The sequence below is a fragment of the Arachis hypogaea genome, chromosome 15 (genome assembly GCF_003086295.3).
Source record: "Arachis hypogaea cultivar Tifrunner chromosome 15, arahy.Tifrunner.gnm2.J5K5, whole genome shotgun sequence".
Taxonomy (NCBI): Eukaryota; Viridiplantae; Streptophyta; class Magnoliopsida; order Fabales; family Fabaceae; genus Arachis; species Arachis hypogaea.
In genome coordinates this window covers 46,214,638-46,238,743 of record NC_092050.1, presented here as the reverse complement: position 1 = coordinate 46,238,743, position 24,106 = coordinate 46,214,638, and the positions used below count along the sequence as shown (strand labels likewise).

The 24,106-nt window shown below is 33.5% G+C and overlaps 1 protein-coding gene across 1 annotated transcript; it reads left to right on the top strand.

Annotated features, from left to right (window-relative positions):
- The first annotated feature begins 10,825 nt into the window (after positions 1-10,825).
- Positions 10,826-13,913, top strand: LOC112750243 (uncharacterized). Its single transcript, XM_025798874.3, has 3 exons — positions 10,826-11,078; positions 11,849-12,924; positions 13,471-13,913. The coding sequence occupies exons 2-3, from the start codon at positions 11,882-11,884 to the stop codon at positions 13,694-13,696; spliced, it is 1,269 nt and encodes a 422-aa protein (XP_025654659.1). The 5' UTR covers positions 10,826-11,078; positions 11,849-11,881; the 3' UTR covers positions 13,697-13,913.
- The last annotated feature ends 10,193 nt before the right edge of the window (positions 13,914-24,106 follow it).

Genomic DNA, 24,106 nt, shown 5'->3' with positions numbered 1-24,106 from the left:
TGCTGATGGTTGGAAGCCCCTATCCAAAAGAATTAGACTTGGCTTTACAGCCAGTCAGGCTTCAACATGCTTCATGAAACACTAGAATTTATTCTTAAAAATTTAGAATAATTTTCGAAAACAGATGAGAAATTTTTGAAAGATTTTTGAAAAATTTTTTAAAATAAAACAAAAAGAAAATTACCTAATCTGAGCAACAAGATGAACCGTCAGTTGTCCAAACTCGAACAATCCCCGGCAACGGCGCCAAAAACTTGGCATGCGAAATTGTTACTCTGAGGTTGTAAAATTTGTTGTTCGTTCTCTCCCTGGAAATGGCGCCACAACTGGTGCACAATACTATGGTCCAGACATAACTTCACAACTTCGCACAACTAACCAGCAAGTGCACTGGGTCGTCCAAGTAATAAAACCTTACGTGAGTAAGGGTCGATCCCACGGAGATTGTCGGTATGAAGCAAGCTATGGTCACCTTGTAAATCTCAGTCAGGCGGATATCAAATGGTTATGGAGTTTTTCGAATAATAATAATAAATAAATAGAAAATAAAGATAGAAACACTTATGTAATTCATTGGTGGGAATTTCAGATAAGCGTATAGAGATACTTTCGTTCTTCTGAACTTCTGCTTTCCTGCTGTCTTCATCCAATCCGTCCTACTCCTTTCCATGGCAAACTTTATGTAAGGGCATCACCGTCGTCAATGGCTACATCCCATCCTCTCTGTGAAAATAGTCTGATGCGCTGTCACTGCATGGCTAATCATCTGGAGGTTCTCGATCATACTGGAATAGGATTTACTATCCTTTTGCGTCTGTCACTACGCCCAGCACTCGCGAGTTTGAAGTTCGTCACAGTCATTCAATCCCTGAATCCTACTCGGAATACCACAGACAAGGTTTAGACTTTCCGGATTCTCATGAATGCCGCCATCAATCTAGCTTATACCACGAAGATTCTGATTAAGAGATCCAAGAGATAATCATCCAATCTAAGGTGGAACGGAAGTGGTTGTCAAGCACGCGTTCATATGGGAATGATGATGATTGTCACGTTCATCACATTCATATTGAATTGCAAATGAATATCTTAGAAGCGGAATAAGTTGAGTTGAATAGAGAAACAGTAGTACTTTGTATTAATTCGTGAGGAACAGCAGAGCTCCACACCTTAATCTATGGAGTGTAGAAACTCTACCGTTGAAAATACATAAGTGAAAGGTCCAGGCATGGCCGAATGACCAGCCCCCAAACGTCTAAGATAGCATAAAACTGATCAAATATGATCCGAAGATGATATAATACAATAGTAGAAAGTCCTATTTATACTAAACTAGTTACTAGGGTTTACAGAAGTAAGTAATTGATGCATAAATCCACTTTCGGGGCCCACTTGGTGTGTGCTTGGGCTGAGCTTGAATGTTACACATGCAGAGGCTCTTTCTGGAGTTGAACGCCAGGTTGTAATGTGTTTCTGGCGTTCAACTCTGGTTCGTGACGTGTTTCTGGCGTTTAACTCCAGACTGCAGCGTAGAACTGGCGTTCAACGCCCTTTTGCATCGTCTAAACTCAGCCAAAGTATGGACTATTATATATTGCTGGAAAACCCTGGATGTATACTTTCTAACGCAATTGGAAGCGCGCCATTTTGAGTTCTGTAGCTCCAGAAAATCCACTTTGAGTGCAGGGAGGTCAGAATCCAACAGCATCAGCAGTCTTTCTTCTACCTCTGAATCTGATTTTTGCTCAAGTCCCTCAATTTCAGCCAGAAAATACCTGAAATCATAGAAAAATACACAAACTCATAGTAAAGTCCAGAAATGTGAATTTAACATAAAAACTAATAAAAACATCCCTAAAAGTAACTAGATCCTACTAAAAATAATGCCAAAAAGCGTATAAATTATCCGCTCATCAATCACGAATAAATATTACATATCAATGGTATGCAAGGTAGTTAAAAATTCAACTACTAGTTTGCAATTATCTCAGGTCTGACAATCAGATTCAGCTACATTCTGGCCTTTCCTATGTGGACAATCCCGAGATATATGCCCTGGCTTCCCGCATCGGTAACACATGCCTAGTCCGGCCCTGCATGGTCTGTTTGGATGATACTTTTTGCATCTCGGACACTTTAAGTCTTCCAGTTGAGTACTAGTCTACCTTTCTAAATTCGGCCCCTGACGGTTGTCGTTCCTTCTCTCATTGTTCCGGTGCTGAAAACGTGAAGTGACATAACAACCCCTCTTGAAACTTTGGCTCCTTGTGTAATCTTTGTCTTCTTTCCTTTTTCCTTTGTGAAAGATTCCCGGCAGTCACTTTCTACTACCACAGTCTGTCTTGAACTCTCTCCCGTTGCTTGACCCGTGTTAACTAATGCCGGATAATTCACTATTTCCACTAGTATCACTATACTTGGGACATTCTTTCCACCTTCAATTTCATTACCACCGTCATTGCCAATTCTAACTTACGTTTCCATCCTATCCATCGCTCGACTGGTTGCAGCAGCAATAGCATACGCACCAATGGCAGCAGCGCCACTCGTCATCGCGGTCACGAAATCGGTCAAACTACCTACCGGTATGGTTACCTCATTACCTCTCCATCTCCGACCTCGATTATGTCCACGCCCATGCCCACGAGACGTCATCTGGTTCCTGTTCACACCAAACAAGTGATATCAAAGTGATCAGTCTCAATATCAGAAGTCTAGTGATTCGAAGTCCCAAATGCATGCTCATGAGCATTCATGCAATATATATCAGTTAGATATCCAAATTAGAATGTATAGACACTCTGAGTATGCCTAGAAGCATAGTCAGTCCATCCCTCAGGCTCTACAGAAACGAACTGCTCTGATACCATAATGTAACACCATACCACACAGAGCTTTACACCTAGGATGTAAATCAGAGGTGGTGAGGCGCTACGACCTCTAAAAATAAAAATATATATAATAATATTGAAAAGACACAGTATACGAGGAGCCTTGAATAATGGATAAAACAAAATTATAAAATAAAAGGTGCAATGCTCAGGAAACGTGATTACTTGCGTGTGAAGAAACTAAGGTTCAAAGGCATAAATAAACAGAAAGTAGGAATAGAGGGTCAAGAATACAAAAATAACAAGCTCCTACTCAGCCTGCGAAGCTAAGACTGGGCAGAGAATATTTACATACATATATACATATCCCAAATCCAAAATACATAGATAAAATCCTAGTTCTCCATAATCCTCTAGGAGGAACAAAATAAACAAGTATATAAGAGGAGATCTATATATATACATATATCAAAAGAATAAAGGAAACCCCAAAATGAAAACCACTTCACTGCAGAAGCTTCAGACGCCTACCGAGGTGCCTCTCGACCTGCATCTAAAAAATGACAATACAGTATGGAATGAGAACCGGAGGTTCTCAACGTAGTAAAGGTGCCACGCATAAAAGCTATAAGGTCCTGGGCATGTTAGAAGCAATCCTAGAATGCCATCACTCGGTTATAAAGCTTAAGGAACTATAAACAGAAGCCATAAATGGGTGGTTCTCTAAGGCTTTCTAAATTAAACTAATTCTTTAAATCTAACTAAAACTGAACTAGAATCCTAAATCTCTCCGTCTTAACTCCGTTCCTCCATCTTCGATGAAATTACAAAGACAAACAAGCAAACAAAGGCAGACATAGGTAGAATACAAATATTACAAATAGAAAGTATAACAACTAGCATGTTATAAGTAGTTAAGCATTCCCAGTTAATGCACAATCAAACAATTCAAACAATATGCACATGATGCATGCCTATCCTATGGCTGATGAGGCTCATCTGTCGGTTATCAAGTCAACCCGACATGTTCGGTTGCTAAACCTGGACTGTCCCCCGTCGCGCGTCCCCATGAGTCTATGCATAGCTTTTTCTCTTTTCATTCATAATTCATACATTCATATATATAACTTTACTCAATCGGGGTTACCATTTCCGGGAATTTATATGTGCTCGGTCACCCTTACGATGTAGGGTCAACAGAGTATCGAGTCTCAACCTGGAACACATGGTGGCAAGCCATGGTGCTTTACCCAGGAAAACTCGTATCTCAGATAATCATTTCACATACATTTATTAACATCTCATAATTGCTCATTATGGTTGTAAAGACACTTTATACATCATATGTTTGCATCTTTATACATAGTTTATCATAACCCGGAGCAAGTGGGGCGAAACTACAACCCTTGCGGCTATCCGGGGAGCCTGTATACTAACCAACCTGGAGCAAGTGGGGCAAAACCATAACCATTGTGTCTAACTAGGAGGTACGTTCTAATATGCCCACGAGGAACAAAGGAGGGGATCCTAACCTCCCACCATCTCGCTGGGGGCAATTTTATAATATCAAGAGGAACAAGGAAGGAGATCCTCACCTTCCACCATCTCTTAGGGTCGCACTTTCAAGAAAGAGTGCTCAAATGCAACATTTACTCCTTTCTTTAGCCAGATTCATAATTGAAATAGTACATATATATACATATACATAAGCACCCTACCTTCTCATACCTGAATCATCACTTCTCAAACTTTCTTCATCCCCAAGTTACCACCTATTCTTAGCTTCATCTCATTACTAGGCTTACTAACAAGATCTAGGACCAAAGGAATGAAAATAGAAGTTTAGAGATTTAAAATCAAGTTTAAAACACAAAAATCTAATTTGCTAAAAACAAGGGTCACACGTACGCGTGGGAGTGCATTTCTGAAAGGTCACGCGTACGGGTGGGCGTACGATTTTCTATGCTCGTGTATGCAAGCACCCTACTTGCGTACGCGAGATACCCAACCCAAATAGGTTGGTCGCGTCGTGTGCAGTGGTCGCGTACGCAAGTTATGCTGAATAACAAAAATGCTGAATGCTGCAAAATTTTCAACTTTGCACTCCAAACTTCCGATGCGCATTACTTTTTTGTTTTAAATTATTTTTTATCCGTTCTTTAAACGGCATAAATTTCACGGACCCAATTTTTATTTAAAATAAGTTTGAAAGAATTTGGTAGTTTGGAAGCCAAGTTATGACTCACCGAAGTTTGACTAAAATCAGTTTTTCACAAATACCTCAAACCTCAAGTTTTATTAAAAACCAAACCCACTCCCAACCTTCTATACACATATATTCAGCACCCCAACACCAATTAAATTCAGCACCCCAACACCAATTACCACATTACATCCATCACATATTACCATATACAACCATTCCTCAACTTTAATAAACCATATGCACAAATTTCCTAATAATGTTAACAAAATCATCAAAATACAACAATCCGTCCCTATTTACTCATATCACCATCATCAACTTATCTCCTAACAACCTAGCATCATCAGAAACAACAATCATGCAACAAACACTCAATTCATATCACGTTCATCATCAAGGGCGCTATGCATTAAACATGCTCATACGTTCCAACCTATCCTATGGTCATCTAGCCTAAGTTTTCACAAAACATTATATATTAAATACGTGAAACCTAAACCATACCTTGGCCGATTTCCACGTATTTTCCAAGGCACCCACTTAAGCGGAGAGCAATCCCTCAACACCAAAATTCAGCAACTAGATCTCACTTCAAGCTTCCAATTAAGCTTCCAACATGTCTAATTGCCTCATATCACATATATACATACACCTAACATATTTATCACAAACATATCCCCAAAATTCAATACCCAAAAAACTAAACCAAGGAATTAGCTAGGGTTCTAGAATTTTCACCTTACACAAGCACCAAAGAAGCAAGATTGAACATTTCTCTCAAACTAATTCGAGCCTAAACATCAAAATTGAACAATTTTCAACATCTTGGCTCATAAATTTTGAAACTGGAAATGAGAAAATTGAGAAAAAAAATGTGACTTTCTTACCTTATAATGTACTGGGCTTTGTAGAGCTCGACGCTGTGGTCACGTAGCCGCAAACGGTGCAGCGATCGGAGCTCCGAATCAAAAGTTATGTGGATTTGATTCAGAATCAAGGATTTGGTGTTTTGGGGTGTTCTTCCCCCTTTTCCATTGTTTCCAGCGAGTAAATGGAAATGTTTAAGGGAAGGGAACTGAACTTTTGGCCTTTTATGTGATGGGCTTTGGGCCTGGTTCGATCCTGGTTCATCAGTTCGGTTCGTTCGGTTTAATTTTGGGCCAAATTCTTTAAAATCAGTGTCAAAATTCTCGTTTTAATTAGCTCTATCCTATCTTAATATAAAATTCACATTTCTAATTTTTTATTAAAATTTAATTTATTGACTAATTATTTACTAATTTTCTTTATCTTAATATGTATTAGAAGAATAATTTAGATCAAATATATAAAATTATAAAATATTTTATAATAGTTATAAAATACAATAAAAATAAATAAATAAAAATATTTATACTTTATTCTATGGTAAGAATAAATTTATTATTTCACAATTTACATATAATGCACACTTTAATTTATATATAACGTAGATAAGAATATTAATGTAATTTTATTTTATTATGATTTTTTTTCTCCTCACTTTTTTTCTATTCAGATAAAAGAATTTTTTTCTATTTTTTTTCTCTTATTTTTTTCTTTCATTTTTTTCTTCTATTTTCCATTTCCGAACAAAGTATAGATTTAATTTTGTGGGAAAAAAATGCCATTCAATTCGTTGCATAGATGGCTAGAACATTCTCCTTTGAACCGAAGAACAAAACCCTAAATACGACACTCAATGAACACACCCTTGTGTTAACATGTGAAAAGTGAAAACTCATAAGCAATGATTTTTTAAAACTATGCGTCAACTTTGGGAGGTAGATTTACTGTTTTGGTGTTCTTATATTATATAATACTAGTAACTAAATAGGCACGACATTATCATGCTATTTAGCCGTTTTTTTTATTGAGTTTAAGAATTTTTTATATTTTATATTTAAAATTATAAATTTAATATCAATAATTAAAAAATAAATTATAAAAATCAAATATCTTATATTATTTAACAAGTAAATGTATAAAATAAATAAGTTTGAATTAGAAATAAAAAGTAAGATTAAAAAAGAATTACACTGTTATTACGTGTAATTATATCAAGATAAAAATTTACTAACATTATTTATAGATTAATTATTTATAAATGTTATTAAATTTATTTATTTTTCAGTTCCATTTAATTTGAAACAAATTTAAAAATTTGTATTTAAAATATTCTTTATTTCCATGCATAAGTCTAATAAATAAAAAATTTATTTCTTTAATCTTATATTGAACACCTTTAATTATCTTAATATTATTATTTTTTAATTATTAATTTTAATTTAATTATTGTCTCACTATTATTATTATGTTCCCTTATTTTATTTCTTTTTCTTATTTTTTTCTTCTATTCACCCCTACAACAATTAATTATCACCATACTGTAACAATCCGTATTTTTAAAAATCTAAATATAAATAAGTTATGGTTTATTTTATTAAGTTTGAACTTTATATTTTTAGAAATTCTTTTATTAAAAGTAATTATATTAATTATAAGATAGATGAATTTTAAATCAATCAAGATTCTTACGTAATTTTAGTATAATGAAACTTAGAATTTAGCAATGGAAGAATTACACAATTTAATTTAATTTAATTTGAACTCTTCATTCATAGAAATTAATTTATTAAAGATGATTAAATTAATTTTATGAATACTTTGAATTTAAGATAATATTTTTGTACAATTTTTATTGTAGATAATTATTTTGTATAATTGAAATTAAAGTTTTCACGATAAAAAAATAAGAAAAAATCATATGATTTAATTTAAGTAATTAATATTTAAATTTAAACTGTGTTTTATATAACGAATATTTATTTTAGAATTTAAATTAGATATTTTTTTTGTGACTATTTAAATTAGATATAATTATTTAAATTATTGGTATGTTTTACATAAAATGAATTATTCGTTGCTAAAATAATTAGTAAGAAGTTTTAATCTGAAAAAATAAATATCTCCGAGATCTTAATTATTTTCTCATCATTATTTTACACCAAATTTTTTATTGCTTTTCTTGCTTATTTGATTTATGCATTTTCAACAAACAACCATCTTTTACTGTTTACTTTACTAAATCCAATAGGATAATTATTGATTTCTTAGTTCGACAATCCTCGTGGGATCGACCCTCACTCACCTGAGATATTACTTGAATAACCCGGTATACTTGTTGGTTAAGTTGTGCGAGTTCTAATTTCGCGCACCAAGCAGAGTCCCAATTCAACAAAGCAACCGTTGCTTATATACTTTTCGTTTTGCTATTCAGCCACTCGCTGACAAATACTCTCCATAATCCCATATAATATCTTTAAATATTTGGTACATGACACTTACTCTTTCTATCACTAATTAATTGCAAGAAGATAAATAAAAAAAACAAAACAAAACACCAACAATAACAACATCAACAACTATAACAAGATGAAAGGTTCAGAAAAATAACACAACAATATCCAAAGTGTTTCTGATCAAAATTAAAGCTATTCTTGTTCCAATTACCTATTTCAATTCCAATTAACTCGGTTCAGAATAAAATTAAAGGACATAAAGCAAAGAAAAGAATAGAATAAAAACCTAATTATAGAAGTAAAGAGGCTGCAGGGAGAGCCGCGATAACAACACCACCACCCACTGCCACGGTACTTCAACGAGTCGTTAAGGATGATTGAAGGAAGAAATATGTTACGAGCGAAAGGACAGCAGACGCTTCTTGTTCCGACGGCAACGGCAACGGTGAAGCTTAGCAGGAACGAATTTGAGTATGAAGGAACACTGGAAGGGAAGAAATGTAGTTCACTCAACAGGAGAGGTGTTTTTCAATGGAAGGGTGGAACAAATTAAATTAATAATGATTTGGTAAGAAAATATAAATTTACTTTTTAATATTTACAAAAATTATATAATTATCCATCTTAAAAAATATTTAATTACAAAATGGTCCTACTTTAGTTAAGATATTAACTCTTATTAGGTTAAATTAACTCAAATTAAAACAAAACATCCAATTAAAAATGCCATGTCATAGAGGATAATTTACATGTTGTTTAAGAGGGGGTTGGGTAAAATTCACCAACTTTTATGTATTAGATAATTTAAAAGATACTTATTATATAGGAAGTTAAAAATATTATAAACTTAAAAAACTATTTAATAATAAAATTGAATTTGTTCAAAATTGTAGAGAGACAGAGAAAGCCATCAAAACTATTAAATTTGAGTGTGTTAAGTGAGGATTAAGAAGCAAACCAAAATGATAAATCTAAAAATTTTCTATTTCTCTTTATTTAGTATTTCACTTTAAGTAACTATTTTTTATGGGTAGTATTCAGTGATGAACAAAATAATAAAAAAAATCGCATTAGATTATGAAAATTAATCTCATTCTTATAATACGATAGCATTATTTCAAAAAATGTAAAATAAAATAATAAAATATAGTTTAATTAATGTGCACAATAAAATAAATGTGAAATTTATATAGTAGCAGTCAAATATAAATTGTAATGGCTGCCTTCTATTTTTAGGTATTATATTAAACTACAACTTAAATTTATAATTATTAGTTAAAAAACTTACAATTATATACTATTTTTATTATTTTAGTTGAAAATAATATATTTTGATATTGTTTTTTATGATTACTGGCATTTTAAATGCTTTATGTCTTAATTCTTTTAGCAAAACTTCAATAATTCATAAAAGTTACAAAATAAATAGTTATAAATCAAAATAATAGACAAGAGTAAAAGTTGTGATAATAATACTTGGTGATAATTAATAAGGATAGGGTGAAGAGAAGGTAGAAGGAGAAAAAAAAAACGAAAAAGAAGAACAAAGTAATATAATATTGGCTATGAGACAATGACAGGTATGTATATAGAGAATAATATACAGTAAGAGAAAGAATAGTATTTGATATAGTGAAGAGATATAATAAAAATATAAAGTAATAATTTTAAAAAATAAAAAAATTATTATAAATTATATTTCATATCTATAACAATATATAACTGTAATACATAAATTTAGTGTCCAAAATTTCTTTTCAATATTATCCTTTCTAATTAACTTCTCCACTTAACGTCGGTTAATATAAAATAAATGAATAAACTTATATAATTTTATCTTTACTTCAAATTCAATTCAGTTGAAAAAATAAATTAACAAACTTATATAATATTTATAAATAATTACTTTATAATTGTTTATCTTAATTTTGTTACACAAAACAATAATATAATAAATAACAATATATAACGATACTACATATATTTAATGTCCAAAATTATTTTTTAATATTATCCTTTCTAATTAACTTCTCCACTTAAATTAGTTATTATAAAATAAATAAATAAATTTATATAATTTTATCTTTATTTTAAATTTAATTCTGTTAAAAAAATAAATAAATAAATTTATATAATATTTATAAATAATTACTTTATAAATATTTATCTTAATTTTATTACACATAATAATATAATAAATTTTTTTAATATCTTATTTAATTTAAATTTTTAAATTTTATACGTTCTAAAATTTTTATATTTATTTTTAAATATTTTTATTTTTAATTTTTAAATTATTTTATGAAATGTATAATTTTAAAAATAAAAATATAAAAATTAATCTTTTAAAAATAATTAAAAAATGGCTGAACATGGTAGTCCCCGTTGAGCGGCGAGTAATAATATTTTTTTCGTTTTTTGTGTTAATAATGTTAAATTAGATTAGATATTCAGCAGTTATATTTGTTAGCGTAACCACTGGGAATTTGAGTTGTTTATACAACATAATACTATGGCGTGCAACAACAAATTAGTTATTCGGAGAATGAAATTGAAAACAAGTGAAATCCTTGCAACACATCTCGTCTTACCTGATTCTGCCCCTCCAAAAATCCTAATCCCTAATTTTCCTCACATCCTTTTTCGTCTAGAATTCAAACAATTTCATTATTGCAAAAATCAACATCAAGCGAGCTTTCCCAGTCTCATGATCATTTCCAGGTATCTTCCTTACCTTTCCATGCAAAACTCATTTCATTCTTAATAGTAGGTTTTGGCTTCTAAATAATTGGGGTCTCCATAAGGTTTAACTTCATTTTGACTTTCATAATATGCTAGATTTCTTTCTCCAGTTTATTTGCCTGATTTTTTTTTTTGGTAATAATAAAAGCTAAAATTAAAAGATTAAGTATTTATCTATTCAATTTTTTGGATTAAGGTAAACTAATGGAAGTTTAACAATTAACTTGGTGACATTACATGTTATGGGATTATGGAAATGTGCATCTAATTGTTTATTTTCAATGAATTTTTTTCCCTTTAATTGATTAATCTCAAGATGGCTAAATAAGTCTATATGGAAAAGGTTTACAAATTGACAATATTGGATTACGATTAGGCTGCATAAAGATGTGGTATTTTTTTGTGTTCTTACTCGGAGATATATGAAAATTCCAACATGTTGTTTATCTTTACTGATAAAGAATACTTTTGTCATTCATAGATTATTTTTTAATCGAGATTTCATAATCTAATAATCCTGAATGGCCATTTTATTTGCTCTGTTTGTTTAATATTCTTCCTCTTTCATATTTTTTAAAAATGAAGAAAATGATAATTTGAGGCACCCCAAATGACTGCATCAACTATGAAAATAACCTAAAGTTTGCATTCATCTTCCTGACCATAGAAACTACTTTTAAATTGAAGTAAATTCAGTAATGCATTTGGAAAGCATGTGAGGAGCTAATTATTCAAGAAAAATTATGCAGGGTTATAGAAGAGAAGTAGAACAAGTGTTCGTGATGTCTTTAGAGACCTTTCATTGTGGCGTAGATGATAAATGTGCAAAGAAAAGTTCAGAAACTAGTGAAAGCAACAGGTGTATTAATTCACATCCTGTGATATTTGACTGGAGAGGAACCAATAGACATACTAATTCAAACCCTGAGATCATTTATCGTAGTGGAAGGAGTAGGCATACTAAGTCAAATCCTGAGATAATTGACGGAAGTGAAAGTAGTATTACCTCAGAAAGGCACACAATTGTTATATCTAGATTTAAAGGTGGTAAGAAAGATACTTCTAACACACAAATCAATGGCATTGAAAGCATATCAAACTCAGCCAGAAAGGTGGATTCTTCCTTTATGTTAGAATCATCAAGTGATAGCTCGGATAAAGTGGATATCACCACATCTAGCACATCTAAATACTCATCCAAACATGGAACAAATTATCCTTCTAGTAGTGAGAGCTTTGTCAAATCTGAGTATGGCAACAAACTTGTTGCCACCCCACCTTCATTTCAAGATTATGGTGTCCAGAAGAGGAATGATTTTCCACTAACTGCAAGACCTCCCATCCAGGTGATGGATCGATCATCAGGATATGATGCTTCTAGGATCCCATCTTCAATATTCGAGAAGCCTGCAAATCCATTGGACTGGAGTGTTGCTTCTAATGAATCATTATTTAGCCTTCATGTAGGGAATCTTAGTTTCAACAGAGACCATGTATTTGTGAATTATGAAGTAAGCATGCCCCATGAAGTCCCCCAATCTGGTGACCTAAGTGTGTTTATGGAAACTCCATCATTTTTAGCAGAGGACATTCATTCTCCCATAATAGAGGAGATCAGCAATGTCACACAGAGTGACGTCGTAGAGAGCCTGCAAATCTACAGAACATCAAGTGCATCTTTCATGATAGAAGAAATTCCTTGTACAGACCAATATGAAATAAAAGATTTATCACGAGCAGAAAGTGACAATTCATCCGGATCCTTGACTGTTGACCTTACTCAAATTACCGGAACCACCCCAAAGCAATCTTTTTCTTTTCCAGCGTGAGTCCATATTTGTTTCTGTTTTTGAGACAATCTTGATTTATTCTTTAATAACTATACATTATCTATATCACATGTCTTGCATATTTTGCTTCTTTTCTAATTCTAGTTGGATGTTTTGCGTTTGTGGATGGCTTTCTTGCTGCCATTTGTTGTCATTCTTAAGTGTTTTTGTTGTTGGACATTCTGCCATTTGTGGAACATAGCCCAAAAAAATGCTTTGATCTTGACTCATGCCTTTCCATCTCCTGTGTATTATTAGGCATATGGTTGTAGAAGTTATACATCTCTTCTATTTATGTTACATAGTTCATTTTCCCATTCATTTCACCTTAAGATTTAATCAAATATAATCTAACCAAATCACATTATCGTAATCATCATCAACATTTTAATAATTCCAAGCATTGTCTATTTTCTTTCATAACCCTTGTTATCTATTTTGTTATTAGCACATGATTTACAGGATTATATAATTGTTCCGAGATTAACTTTATCTCAAATTGTAAAAACACACTGATGGTAATCTGTTTGGGATTCTTACAGTTTGATGGAACCAGAAAGAATTAGTACAACAGAGACGGATATTTCTCAACAGATACCATATGAAAAGCAAGAATCATCAGTAAAAGAAACTAGAAAACCAAGAACCAGTTGCTGGAGTTGTCTCAAATCTTGCAATTGGTGTTGTTGCTTTCCATGTCCTTCTTGTGCTTTCTGTAAGAGTTGTTGTAAATGGAATGCTTGTAAATGTTGCAAATGTTGCAGTTGATTAGTTACTATTTTCATTCATTAGGTACCTACCTCTCAGGTTTCAAATGTGAATGCGCGTCATAGATGTTGGACAAACTTTTTTTTTTTTTACTTCATATGTGCCACCATCCATTTTAAATGATGGCTTATGAATTAGTTGTGGGTTTAAATTAGCAGCATTTGGTAGCAATAATAATAATAAGTTGGGGTACATATCCAAGCAATGTTTCATCAAAGTCCATCCAAGCAGGCTCAAAACAAAAACAGAAAAACCAATCTCATTGAATGAAACGTGTATACACGTGCGGAAACCTCCCCCCAAACGTTACCATTCGCGCTTAAATATGAAACAATGTTCATTCTTCACTATCGAAACCGCTACTGCTACTGGAAATTTTCAAATTTCTCTCAAAATCTCTCAAACCGCGTTCGTGTTCTCTATGGAAACTGCCGCTACTCCAGAATTGCGTCAAGCTTTCGAAAAGAAGAAGAAAAAAAAAAACAAAAACAAGAATAGAGACTCCGCAAGGTATGAAACAAGAATAGAGACTGCCGCTATTGTTATTATGTTCATTTAATTTCGCGCAAAACTCGCGTTTCTCCTAGTTTGATTTAAGGTTTAGTGGATTGAGTTGGTGCGTTTAGTAGATCGACTTATTCTAATTCCATTTTTTTCCTCAATAACTAGGGCATACGAATGGAAATGTATTGTTATTTGTTTTCTGTGATATATAATTCGGTTCATTGTAGTTGGTGATTTACATTCACTTGATTGTTAAGTGTTCAGTTAAGTTCTTTTGCATGCAGAAATATTTTTCTTGCTAATTGAATGTTTATCACGTTTTATTCAAATATGAATGGAGTTCGGTTAATTGGAGTTGGTGATTTATATTCACTTGATTGTTAAGTGTTCACTTGAATTCATTTGCATGTAGAAAATATTTTTCTTACTGATTAAATGTTTATCGCGTTTTATTCAATCACTCCTTGTGCCTGATTTTACTTTTTGTATCCTTTTCAGGGATTAATAATATCCCAAATGAGGGTTTATGCTGGGGCAGAACCCTTGATGGAGGACGGAGAGGGAGTTGAAGCAGAGTATATCAGGCTCAGCGGTAAACGAACAAAATTAACAAAATAAAAGACCAAGTGATTCAGCCATTTGAAGCCATAAACTCCCCAAGGCATCTGCTGCCCTCTCAAGCCCTTTTTGAAAATTCACATCAAGCGATATAGATAGTAAATAAGTTGTAGTTTCTTTGACTCATTGTAATTAACACTAATTTGTGGGGAGAAAGTGTTTGCGGAGGGAGCTATGGGAGAGAGTGATGAGCGCGAGCCAGGATGGGGAGGGAGAAGCCACCGCCAGGCATCCTCGTTGCCGTTGCTGGAGATCTGGTCGTCGCCGCCGATCATCCTTGCGCTGCGACAGAAATAGAACTGCGAACGGAAGGGAGCGCAAACCATAGCCACAGACGGAGAAGAAAGAGCATGCGCGGAGGAGGTGAAGCCGTCGTTGTCACCGTCGTGTGTGGAGTCGCCGCCGCACCTGGTCTCCATTGCTGCTGAGCTTCGACCGCTGCCGTTCCTGCCACCGTCAAGCCTCGGTTAGCACCGCTGAAGCTCCTACCTCCACTGTCGTTGAGGAAGCTCACCAGAGTTGCTGGAGGCTGCCGCCGCTCTATCTGGTTTTGTTTTGAGTTGCGTAGCCGTGTCTGTGGCCACCGGGGACAGTGTTGTGGCTGCCAGAGTTACCGTCAGAGCTGCCGCTGCTTCGTTTCTAGTTCCTTTTTGTGCAGTAGGTATTTTGCTATGAAAACCTCTCTGTGTTGTTCTGTTATAGACTATTGAGTTTTGCGCGACGATTTTATGTCAGGATTGAGTTACTGTTATTAGCTGGTGCCCTTGAGGCTGTTACCGCTGCGGAACATAGTGGGAGTTAACGCCGTTGTTTTCGGACCGAGGGTAAAAGGTTTCCTTTAACGTGTTGGTTCGACTTTTTGAGGTAGGGGATTGTTTTAAAGTTAAAATATTTTGGATTTGAATACCTGATGAGTTTAGTGAATTAATGCAAATGAATTAATATCTGTGATTGAAATGATTTTCTGCTGTGATTGAAGTTTTGGATGAATTGATTATTGATTTGTCAATTTGTTGAGTTTCTGGCGAAAATGACTGAATATGTTGATTTTGAACTTTTGTTTGAAATTGGTTCTTATTGATTTTGAATGATGGATTTGCAAATGTTAATTTGAAATGTTGGTTTTGATTGAGTCGAGGTTGAAAAGAGGGGATCCGTGACGGGTGGCAAACTCCAGTTTTTAGGGGAGATGCTGCCGGAATTTTTCTAAGAATTTTGAAGAAGTTTTGATTGTGATTTCAAAAATGATTTAGATTTAAGTAACTTTAATAAAAGAAGTATGTTTTGAATGTTTTTGAAGATTATTAAAGAGAATTGGATTCTTATGATTTGGTTAACTTGTGGTTTTAAACTCGTTTGATTTCTAATAATGAAAAGAGATTTGATTAACTAGCCAAACACTTTAAAATGGTAAATTGAATATAAATTCAAGGGTTTGGGAATAGGAAAGTGAGTTTAAGGTTTTTAATGAAATTGAACATAAGAGTTAAGAGGAAGAAAGTTATTCTAAGAAATATGATGAAAAATGTGTGGCGTTGATTTGGAGGCGAGTTTAGTGAGTTGTTTGGAGGTTGTCTTTGAAATTGAGGTGTGATTTAGTGACAATTGAGTTGTTTGAGATCTGGTGATGATTCTGGTTAATTATAGTGATGTGGGGTGATGACTGTGATTGATGACGTTGGTTGTGGTATTGATGACAAGATTCGTGATGAATGAGACATGATTGAGAATGATGTGGATATTGATGAATTATAATTGAAATATTCATATGGCTTATTTATTTGAATTATTGAGATACGAGTTTCCCTGGGTAAAGTACCGTGGCTTGCCACCACGTGTTCCAGGTTGAGACTCGATACTCTGTTGACCTTACAACGTAAGGGTGACCGGGCACTTATAAATTTCCGGGAATGGTACCCCCATTAAGCGATTTGATATTGAGAAAAAGCTATGCATAGACTCATGGGGATGTGCGTCGGGGGACTGTCCAAAGGTTAGCTACCAGGATATGTCGAGTTGGCTGTATAACCGACAGATGAGCTCATTAGCCATAGGACAGGCATGCATCATATGCATTTGTATGTTTTGATTGAGTGTGTATTTGTTTTGGTTCGCTTAACTGCTTAGCCATGTTCATCTGCTACTTGTTTTACTTGCTGTACTTGAATCCTATCTGTGATTTCCTTGTTTGTCTTGTATGTGTATGTTTATCTGAGAGACCCTTTTTGGTGGAGGCGTGTTGAGAATGGTTTCTAGTATGTGGTAATGAAGGTTGAGGCAGGTGGACTAGGTGTTACTTGAGTATTCTAATATATATATTATTTGGTCCTTTTTGTTTCTTTAAACTATTCATCTTATTGATTTGTAAGTTAAAGGAATTTCTTTAAACACCTTTTAAAGTAAGTTTTCCACCAAACTTTTTCAAAAGGTTATTTCAAAAAAGAAAAATTGTTTTATAATAAAATTAATTCTATTTGCAAGTATTTCTTTATTTTGGTGGTATTCCCGTCCCTACTGAGAACGTGTGGTTTGTTCTCACCCCAATATCTTCCACCCTTTCAGTGATACAGGTTCGAAGACTCAATTTGAAGTTGCGGGCGATTATTGACTTTATTTATGAGTTAAGTTACTTTCATAGAGTCCCCTCGCTTGTTGCTTAAGCTCTTTATTTTATACAGAGGGATAGGTGTTGTATCCAAATTTTTTTTTGATTTGCTTGTATAAGATTTATTATTATTAGTAATAATGTGATTATTATTACTTGGTGATGTTTGATATATGATTTTTAATAAGTTGGAAACAATTTTCTGGCATTTTATTAAAGATTGAAACATGATTCCAAACTAAAGGCTCAATATTAAATAACTAATAAGGAAAACCAGTTAGTAACACCTTACTTTTGGTACGATCATGACGTATTGGAAGCTAGGTCGTTACATTATGGTATCAGAGCAGTTCATCCTGATTAGAGCCTTGGAAATGGATTGACTATACTTCATTGCATACTCTGAGTGTCTGTCATATTATAGGTCTTGTCCGAATGATGAGAATTATAGCTTTATGCACATGACTGTCTATTGATTAACACTGTTAGCTTACCGTTGCATATTTGTTGAGATTAAGTCTGGCCAGCTTAATGTTGATGGTTTATGTGTTCGAGAAAGTTAATGAGTTATCATGGACAAAGTAGAATTAATAAGTGATGCGGTTTACGGGTTTTCGGAGCGCGAGAAATTAATTTTTGAAGTTAGTCCCGTTTTGACATGTAATCTTATTTGTGTCGCGTAGCTTAGTACATTGTTTTCTCTTTTATTGGTTATGTTGGAATTCCTTGCTTTAGATCTTCCCTTTTAGGATATGATTCGACTCTGTTCCCAACCGTACTTATTCATTTATATATATATATATATATATATTTTTTTTTTCTGCTTGATTATAATCCTAATTATTCACTTGAAATCACTTAGAACCTTTATCCCTGATATTGCTCATATTTCTCTTTACAAATCATGAGTTTTTTTTAGTTAGCTTTGAACGTGTTTCGCATGACAATGGTCCTTAATTCTTTGAAAAACGTTAGAAGTTATTCTTTGAATAGTTTACACTGAAGACAAGTGATTTAATCATGCCACATGATGTGCGTATTGCTTATTCTTCGATTTATCATCTTTTTCGCTCCTTGTTTAAATTCTTTTTGGAACCCGATTTAATTATCCATCATTATCATTATTTATGCATTTCTTCATGAATTATGTAACCTTTTATTCGATCTTAAATCTGTTATGGCGTAACACATAATTCTTAATACTTAAGTGATTTAAAATTGTGAGAGTTACAATTCGAAGCAAGTTAATTGTGCGATTTGGTTCTTTTGCTTCACCTTCTACAACTTATGCTTATTCTGTCCAGATTACAATCTTTGATCCTGTGTTCCTCTAAATGAATAAAGTAATCCCCTTGGTAAAAATTTTGAGTTTGCCTTGGTACGAAATAACAATTCTAGTAGTATTCTTCTGAAGTTCTCGTTTCGGAATCTTCATTGAAAAGAGTTTTGATTTAATTTTTTTATTATTTATCTGATCTTGTCTGCAACCATTCTTTGAATTCTGGATATGACCACCACTAATCTTACATGTACTTTCCTACAAGAAATAAATAAATCCTTTAAGTAGCTAAAAAAAAAAAACATACTTGTTTCTAAAAGTACTATCTATTCTTTTATTAATTATACAGGAACACTTTATAATAGATTTCCTTCTTTGAACACAATTTGATTCTTCTCTAATATTACTTAAATTTTTATATATGACTTTACTTGATTATGTACTTTAAGATTCTTGATGAGAGATTTTTGCTTCTATTCCAGTTAATCTTTATTTGACAAACTCCATATAATTTATTTTAAATTGGATTGTTTTGACGCAATACCTTATTAAAATTTCTAGTAATTCTTTTGGGAATATGAGTTCATTCCTTCATAGGATTACAACTTGATTTTTTCCGCCGGTGCAATCTTGTTATTTTTGTACATCTTTGCTTACTTGTAATTTCAAAAGTTTCTCCAAGTTCTTGCGAAACATCATCTTGGTTGCTTGTTCTTCTTTTCCAAAGTTTGTATTTCTTTAAGTAAATTCCAAACTTATTTTGATGCAACATACCACTTCTTATAATTTCCTTCTAAGGTTCTTGTTTCAGACTCCATTGAAGAAATTTCGATTCAATTCTTCCTTTGCTGGATACCATCCGTAGCTATACTTTAAATTTTGATAAGATTGTTTTGGGACCTAGTATACACTCCTTTGTATGAAGCTTTGAAACTTTCTTGTGCAATCGAAACCAGTTTGTTTATAACGTACCAATTACCTCAGCCCTTCTTCTTTGAATAAAATTTGATTTTTCCTCTAATTTGCTGTAAAAAAAAAATTTATACAAATTCTTATTCGATTATGTACCTAAAGTATCTTTCAAGATTTTCGAGAAAATATTTTATCCTTAGCCTAACTAATTTTCATTTCACAAATCTTGCATAATCTAATTCGAGTTGAATCTATTTTAACAAGACGAAATATTTATGTTTTTGTTGACTCTCTTGAATTTTGTAAATAATTGCCCTGTTTTCCTTTATAGTTTCTATTGGAATTCTTTGAAATCAAAATTCTTTTCTATTTGCATTTCGATTCTTCCTTCTGGTATTCTTCATAACTTTTTACCATTCTTGTTTATTGGTGACTTGAACCATTCTTTCATATACTAGTGAACTTTGTGCTCCTCTGATTTGGTTTCAGCTTATTTTGATCTAATTTACTGCTATCATTTTCTTGTTTCTTATAGAGTTCCTAGATTCAATATTTCTTGTTAAGATGTGAAATGACTCTCTTTGAAACGTTTTCTCATGCACGTACATCGTTGCTTAGTTGTACTCCTACGACTACTTCTAAATTCATGTGAATCTTGTCTTTGTCACTTATTCTTCTCTTACTGAGATTTGCATCTCTTTGAACATTCTCGCACTTATCTCATTGAAAATTGTTTCGGTAGAACACGAATCCTTAAATTTTTGAAATTGGTAAGTGCTCTTTTTAATTAGACGGTATTGGCTTATGCATTCTAATCATGCCGTGTAATTTGAAGTTTCGTTTATCCTTTTCATTTTCTTGAGATATAGTTTATATTTCTTTGTTTCACAATATATCTTGATCTATTTACATTTTTGAATATGGTAAGAACTTTAGTAACACAGTTGTTGACCTCATATTTCTCCACGAGCTAAGGAATCCTTATAGAAATCTGAAGTTGTTTTGCTGTGATGCGTTGCTATTGTCTTTAATCATTCCATTTCTATAAAATCTCATATTTCTTCGACTCAGCTTGAAATCTGTTTCAAAATAACGCGCTATTTTTTTTCTTATTGATCTTATCGAATTTCTTTAATTCAAGAGTTATCCTTGTAGTTGTTAATTGATTTCTTTCTGGCAATCTTCATTACTTATGTATCCTCGTTTACCTGTAATTTCATTCATTCTTTCAAATCCCTATGAGTACTATCCTTGTCACTTGTCATTCTTTTTTAAAATCTTGTGTCCTTCTGCGTGATTTGAGATTTATTTTAATGTCATGTGTGATCTTAGATATGACAAGTAATGCATTAGTTCTTAGGACACGGTTAGTGTATGCAAAAGGTAAAGTTGGTAAATGTGCGATGCCATAGGATGCTGTGGAGCTTTATTTTACGTGAAAGAGTTTTGTTGATGTTAGGTTTATGACCAGTATGATTTCAAAGTGTTAAAACCATGTAATGTTTTCTGTAATAAGCTAATTTTCAAAAACAAAAATTTTTATAAGTGGATAGGATGTAAGACCCAGAAATTGTGGAAAATTTTATTATGAGCCAATTTCAAATTTATTTATTTATTGGAGATTTTATTTTCAGAAATTATTTCATTGAAAATAATTAAATCAGATTTTGATAATTAAAATATAAATTTTACTTAATTTCATTATTATTGAATAATTTTCTATACTTCAATTATAAAATTTAGCAGTTATAAAAGAATAAGAATTTTATATGATTTAGTTTAAATAATTGAGATTTTATAATTTAATATTTTAATTTCATAAACAAAGAAAATAAATTATATCATCTCTAATTTTAAATTAAGATACTTGATTAAAATCTAATTAGCAAATTGATAATTAAGTAATAGTTTTAAAGTAATTTCAAGGGATTAAATTAGATTTCAAATAAATAAAATATACCCTAATTTGATTAGAATTACCAAATCCTAATTAACCCAAATATCCCCAAATTAAACCTTAATCCCCCTCACACCTACAGCACCGCCATCCACCCCCCAAAACCCTCAACCATTCACCAAGAAAGAAATGAAGAAAAACAAAGAAAGCAGAAAGGGGGAGTCTGAGGGAGAAGGGAGATCTGGGGAAGGCAGAGGAGAGAGGAGAAGAAGACCGCACCGGCGCGCTGGGCCTCACCGCCGCTGTCGTGTCGTTGTCGGACCGTGGAGAGAGAGCGTTTGCGGAGGGAACCATGGGAGAGAGTGACGAGCGCGAACCAGGACTGGGAGGGAGAAGCCACCGCCGAGCATCTTCGTTGCCGTCGCTAGAGATCTGGTCGTCGCCGCCGATCGTCCTTGCGCTGCGTCAGAAACAGAACTGCGAACTGAAGGGAGCGCGAACCATAGCCACGGACGGAGAAGAAAGAGTGCGCGCAGAGGAGGTGAAGCCATTACTGTGATCGTCGTGTGTGGAGTCACCGCTGCGCCTAGTCTTCGTTGCTGCTGAGCTGCGACCGCCGCCGTGCCTGCCGCCGTCAAGCCTCGGTTAGCACCGCCGAAGCTCCTGCCACCACTGTCATTGAGGAAGCTCACCAGAGTCACTGGAGGCTGCCGCCGCTCTATCTGGTTCTGTTTTGAGTTACGCAGCCATGTTCGTGGCCGCCGGGGACAGTGTTGTGGCTACCAGAGTTACCCTCAGAGCTGCCATTGCTTTGTTCCTGGTTCCTTTTTATGCGGTAGGTATTTTGCTCTGAAAACCTCTCTGTCTTATTCTGTTATAGATTATTGAGTTTTGCGCGATGATTTTATGTCAGGATTGAGTTACTATTTTTAGCTGGTGCCCTTGAGGCTGTTACCGCTGTGAACATAGTTGGAGTTAACGCCGTTGTTTTCGGACCGAGGGTAAAAGGTTTTCTTTAATGCTTTGCTTCGACTTTTCGAGGTAGGGGATTATTTTAAAGTTAAAATATTTTGGAGTTGAATACCTGATGAGTTTAGTGAATTAATGCAAATGAATTAATATCTGGGATTGAAATGATTTTCTACTGTGATTGAAGTTGTGGCTAAATTGATTATTGATTTGTCAATTTATTGAGTTTCTGGCAAAAATGACTAAATATGTTGATTTTGAACGTTTGTTTGAAATTGCATCTTATTGATTTTGAATGATGGATTTGGAAATGTTAATTTGAAATGTTGGTTTTGATTGAGTCGAGGTTGAAAAGAGGGGACCCGTGACGGGTGGCAAACTCCAGTTTTTAGGGGAGGTGCTGCTGGAATATTTCTAAGAATTTTGAAGAAGTTTTGGTTGTGATTTCAAAAATAATTTCGATTTAAGTAACTTTAATAAAAGAAGTATATTTTGAATGTTTTTTAAGATTATTAAAGAGAATTGGATTCTTATGATTTGGTTAACTTGTGGTTTTAAACTCATTTGATTGCTAATAATGAAAAGAGATTTGATAAACTAGCAAAACACTTTAAAATGGTAAATTGAATATAAATTCAAGGGTTTGGGAATAGGAAAGTGAGTTTAAGGTTTTTAATGAAATGGAACATAAGAGTTAAGAGGAAGAAAGTTATTCTAAGAAATATGATGAAAAATGTGTGGTGTTGATTTGGAGGCGAGTTTAGTGAGTTGTTTAGAGGTTGTCTTTGAAATTGAGGTGTGATTTAGTGACAATTGAGTTGTTTGAGATCTGGTGATGATTCTGGTTAATTATAGTGATGTGGGATGATGACTGTGATTGATGACGTTGGTTGTGGTATTGATGACAAGATTCGTGATGAATGAGACATGTTTGAGAATGATGTGGATATTGATGAATTATAATTGAAATATTCATATGGCTTATTTATTTGAATTATTGAGATACGAGTTTCCTTCGGTAAAGTACCGTGGCTTGCCACCACGTGTTCCAGGTTGAGACTCGATACTCTATTGACCCTACGACGTAAGGGTCCCGGGAATGGTACCCCCATTGAGCGATTTGATATATATATATATATATATATATATATATATATATATATATATATATATATATATATATATATATATATATATATATATATATATATATATATGAGAAAAAGCTATGCATAGACCCATGGGGATGCGCATCGGCGGACTGTCCAAAGGTTAGCTACCAGGATATGTCGAGTTGGCTGTATAACCGACAGATGAGCTCATTAGCCATAGGACAGGCATGCATCATATGCATTTGTATGTTTTGATTGAGTGTGTATTTGTTTTGGTTCGCTTAACTGCTTAGCCATGTTCATCTGCTACTTGTTTTACTTGCTGTACTTGAATCCTATCTGTGATGAGAATGGTTTATGGTATGTGGTAATGAAGGTTGAGGCAGGTGGACTAGGTGTTCCTTGAGTATTCTAATGTATATATTATTTGGATAGGAGTGAGCGAGACGAGTTGGGTAGGAAGTCACTAGGCACGTCTTTGGTCCTTTTTGTTTCTTTAAACTATTCATCTTAC